Source organism: Frankliniella occidentalis, unplaced genomic scaffold (genome assembly GCF_000697945.3).
Source record: "Frankliniella occidentalis isolate FOCC.00 unplaced genomic scaffold, Focc_3.1 Scaffold6040, whole genome shotgun sequence".
Lineage (NCBI taxonomy): Eukaryota > Metazoa > Arthropoda > Insecta > Thysanoptera > Thripidae > Frankliniella > Frankliniella occidentalis.
The window spans coordinates 1-4,257 of record NW_026273075.1 but is presented as its reverse complement, the minus strand read 5'-3'; the positions used below and the strand labels follow the sequence as shown (position 1 = coordinate 4,257).

At 64.7% G+C, this 4,257-nt stretch overlaps 1 protein-coding gene across 1 annotated transcript; it reads right to left on the bottom strand.

Annotated features, from left to right (window-relative positions):
- Nucleotides 1–204: 204 nt before the first annotated feature.
- Nucleotides 205–2,883, bottom strand: LOC127752294 (chitinase-3-like protein 1). The gene is made up of 7 exons (XM_052277190.1): nt 2,571–2,883; nt 2,021–2,327; nt 1,686–1,851; nt 1,333–1,562; nt 818–1,258; nt 430–735; nt 205–345 (listed from the first exon to the last, which is right to left on the bottom strand). The coding sequence occupies exons 1-7, from the start codon at nt 2,843–2,845 to the stop codon at nt 205–207; spliced, it is 1,866 nt and encodes a 621-aa protein (XP_052133150.1). The 5' UTR covers nt 2,846–2,883.
- Nucleotides 2,884–4,257: the final 1,374 nt, after the last annotated feature.

Below are 4,257 nucleotides of genomic sequence, written 5' to 3'. Positions count from 1 at the left end.
GTCGTCGTCAGGGGCGGGGGTGCTGGGCTTACCTGTGACCAGTGGGGCGGCGGGGGCGGCCTCCACGTTCGATGGTGCGTACACAGGCTGGTCTCCTGAAAAGTGAATCACAGATGTTGTTGTTCGGGTCCTTACGCCTTCCGTCCGTTTCCCATGCGCATGCAAACACAACACAACACAAAATTTGAAAAATGAATTGTTTCATCACTGCACAGACTCACCTTGGATGTTGTTGCGCACGGCGCTAAGCAGGGGTGTCTTGGTGCCGCACTGCCCGTGGAAGTCGTCTAGATCAACGGCCCAGATCATGACACCGCCCAGGTTCTGCTTGCGGATGTACGCCATCTGAGGGGGAGGAGAAGGTTATGGTCAGCAATTCCGGTGGAGCTAGAACAAGCCATCGGAGCTGGGCAACCGGTGGGCACTCACCTTGTTAGTGACGCTGACGGCGTCCTCGTAGCCGACCCACTGGTCGCCCTTGACCATGAAGGGGCTGCCGGCGCGGTCGACCTGCAGCCTCCAGCCGCCCTCGGCCTGGAGCTCGCAGATCTCGAAGTAGGCGAGGAAGCCCTTCTCCTGCGTGTAGCGGCCCTCCTTGCCCAGGCCCTTGATGGCGGAGCCCGGCACGTAGCGCGCAGGGTCCTTCAGCGTGAACGAGCGGCCGTAGAAGGGCACGCCGAGGACGAGCTTCTCGGCGGGCGCGCCGCGCTTCATCCAGTACTTGACGGCGTAATCCTGCAAAAGGCGAGCATGGTGAAGGAGACCAGGACCCGGAACGATTACGGGCGTCCAGGTCGGCCGTACACGCGCAACTCACCACGTTGTAGAAGATGTCGATGCTGGCGTCGTGCGGGCGCTGGTGCAGCGGCGCGTGGTGGTCGGCCGCGCTGTCGCGCTCGGCGTGCAGGTCGAAGGCCATTAGGTTGATGAAGTCGAGGCTCTTGGCGATGCGCGCCACGTCGTACGCGTCCTCCATGCGGAAGCGCGACGGCGACACGGCGGCCGACAGCAGCCAGCCGCGCGGCCCGAACACCTCGGCCAGCTCGTCCACCAGCAGCGAGAAGTGGTCCTTGTCGGAGGACAGGCCGCCCAGGTCGAGCGCGCCCGGGTACTCCCAGTCCAGGTCCAGGCCGTCAAACTTGTGCGCGTCCAGGACGCGGACGACGGAGCGGATGAACTCGCGGCGCCGGTCCGCTCGGCTCGCCATCTGCGAGAACTTGGAGCTGCCCTCCATCCAGCCTCCGACGGACAGCATGACCTGTGGAGCAGGCGGGCAATGGTAGTGAGCAGCTCGAGGACGAGAGCCTGTGGCTGGACGGGAGCGCCGCTCACCTTCAGCTTGGGGTTCTTCCTCTTGACACCGACCGCGGCCCTGTAGCCGCCCTTGACCAAGTCGTACTCCTCATCCTGAGGGACGATGCGGAATGAGTGGGGGTCGATGGAGGCGAATGCGTACAGCAGATGGGTGCAGGCGAACGGGTCCACGTTGTCGGCGCTGTACGACACCACGTCCTTGCGGTACGCGGCCCAGGCCTCCAGGTAGCAGACCACCTTCTGCTCGGCTGTAAGCGCAAGCAAGGGTGAGAGGGGTTGGGACGCATTGGGGTTTACATTTGATGTACATTTCGAACATTTATTGCTGACAAAGCAAAAACAAAATCAGATGAACTGGGTCATCCCCTTACGTTCGGGGTTCTTGATCGCCTGGTACGTAAGGACTAGGGGCGGCTGCCTTTCCCCGAGGGTGCTGAACACATAGTTAGGGCTGCCGAGGAGGCCCCAGCGGCCTTGAGGCTGCAGCAGCGGCCCGGCGGGCGCATAGTTCGGGATCGTCTCTAGGTACGGCCAGATCTGCACAAGGACAGAATGATAGGGATCAGATGGGAGAATCCGAAGAATTAAAGAAGTTTAAAAGAACAATGGATTGACTGTTTATGAACTACTGAAAATATAAATAAATAGCGTGTTTAGCACAGAAGTCCGTTGCTGTATGACACGACCAAAGTGGTATTGAGCTTACCGGTGTCTGCGGAGTCCAGCGAGTAGCCACGGGGCTGGGGCTTGGATCGCTAAGGGGAATGACGTAGGACGGCGAAGGGAGCGCCGAGGCGCTCTGCTGCCACCAGTTGGCGCCGACCGCGCCCAGGAACGGGTGCGCCGAGTTGGCTGGCCAGGCCTGGCTGCTCGTCAGAGGCCTGACGCCCACCCGCGGGGACGTCCTGTGGACGACGGGGCGCGAGGCTCGGCGCGAAGGGGGCGGCGCCACGGCCGGGTCTGGGGCCGGGCGGCGCTCCACCGCAGAGCGCAGCGGGATGCTCTCGAGGGCCCTGCAAAAGCGTCCGCGAGCTGTTAGTAGGGCTATCCTGGTGGAGCCCCTAGCGAGTAGGCAGCCCCGCCACGCGCAGCTGCGTAACGGGATTGCCTACCGCCAGGGGCTCCGCGTCCCACGGTCTCCTCACGTGATGGCCTCTGGTGGAGCCCCTAGCGAGTAGGCACCCCCGCCACGCACCGCTGCGCAACAGGCCTGCCCACCCACCAGGCTCTCCACCCGACGAGGACGCGGCGCTTACCTGTCTCTGCTGGAGGGCCGGTGCTCGACGGCGGCTCGGATGGGCAGCGCCTGCGTGCCGAACGGCGCGATGGACGACTTGAGGGAGGCGCGGTGCGCGCCGCGCTCCCCGTCGCCGGGGACCACGTGCGCGGGCACGCTCTCCACCGAGTCGCGGAGGAAGCCGGCCGCGGTGAGGGCGGCGCGCTCTCGGGCCGACAGGCTGCGGCCGGCGCACGGGCCCAGCACGAGCACCAGCAGCGCCAGCGCCTGCAGCGCCTGCCTCGCCCACGCCATCCTGGGCCTCGTTATCCTGCTGGGCAAAAGGGCGTTCCTCAGGTCGACAGCCGTGTGTGAGGTGAGCAGCCTTTGCGGGTTGCGGGACCGCGCGCTCGCCGAGAGTTCGCGCCTCGGACTGGCCTCCGCTGCCCGGGGGGCGCCTCCGTGACCTAAGTGCAGCTCGGGGGGAACGTGGTGTCGTCACTGGGGCCTAAGCGGCATGGGCATTACCGAGTCCGATAGCGACGAGATGACACGCTAATCGTTGTCGTTGGGGGCGTGCGGGTTGGAGCACCGTACCGTGCTGGGGTACAGAGTGCAGGGGTGCGGCTGTGTCGTAACGCGCTCGCTCGGAGCATGTACCCCCGCGGCCGCGCTGCTCCCGTTGGCGGGGTGCGTTGGGTGGCGTACACTATCGCCCCCCCCCCCTCCTCTTTTTCCTGGACTAGCCGAGAGGGTCTGACAAACTCTGGGCCTTGAAGAGTGGCATGACCAGTGATGAAAAATGTCGACGCGGTACGGCAGTAAACTCGGAGCGCGGATCCGAGTGGCGGCTGGTTAGTTCCATGGAACGCGCGCGTCCCCCGGGCGATAGCCGGGCGGCGGACTTCTACTATAACGAGGTGCCGGGAAGGGTGATAGGATGCAAACAACTCCGGGGGCCGCGGGGCGGGGCGCGTTTCTTGGGAAGATGGTGACGCTCGCTCGCGCCAAATCGGGGATGATTCACCCGATGGGGTCCTGAGCCCCCCCCCCCCCCACACACACACCACGGGAGGGGGGTGGTGGTATAGGGACGGCGGGCCGATAAACATTGTGATTCCGTCCATGTCCGCGCGCGCTAGTCTGCATGTGAGCGTGAGTGCTGCCGTCTCGCCCGGGGCGCCACGCCATCCTCTTTTCATAATTTTCATAACTATAATGGGCGAGATGAGCTCAGCACCTTGCCCCCGCCCCCTCCCCCCTTCTCCAGCTGCAGTCAAGTGGGCAAAACAAACATCACCCCAGGTCCCAGGTTTCCACCCCATCCGGTCAGTAATCGTGCGCGTACATTTGGCGTCCCCCTGCCTTCCTCCTATCTGGCCAGTGGCCAAAAGACTGTCGCGCCAAAATTTGAATACGTGGGTTATTGGTTTTACGGCCGGCGGGTCCATCTCCGCTGCGGTGGGCTGCCGGACGGGAGGCTGCGCAGGTCCAGGTCCAGGCGCGACCGGACGCGGGCCCGGGCCCGCTCGGGGTCTCTGGCCTCTCCTTACGCCCCCGGCCTGTCCCGACCGGTCCCGGCCGGCCGGGCCGTGTGGTGTGCCCCGCGAGTCGCCCAGCCCCGCCCAGCTCCGCCCAGCCCCACCCAACCTCGCCCAGCCCCGCCAAGCCCCCCGTTCAGCTCCAGACTCGTACACAACAAGATACCCGCATAATCACAAAATAAC

Coding starts and splice junctions, on each gene's coding strand:
- LOC127752294 (XM_052277190.1), bottom strand. CDS start 2,845: ATGGCGTGGGCGAGGCAGGCGCTGCAGGCGCTGGCGCTGCTGGTGCTC. Junction 1,563..1,685: donor GGCGATCAAGAACCCCGAAC/GTAAGGGGATGA, acceptor TTGCGCTTACAG/CCGAGCAGAAGGTGGTCTGC. Junction 346..429: donor CCGTCAGCGTCACTAACAAG/GTGAGTGCCCAC, acceptor CCTCCCCCTCAG/ATGGCGTACATCCGCAAGCA.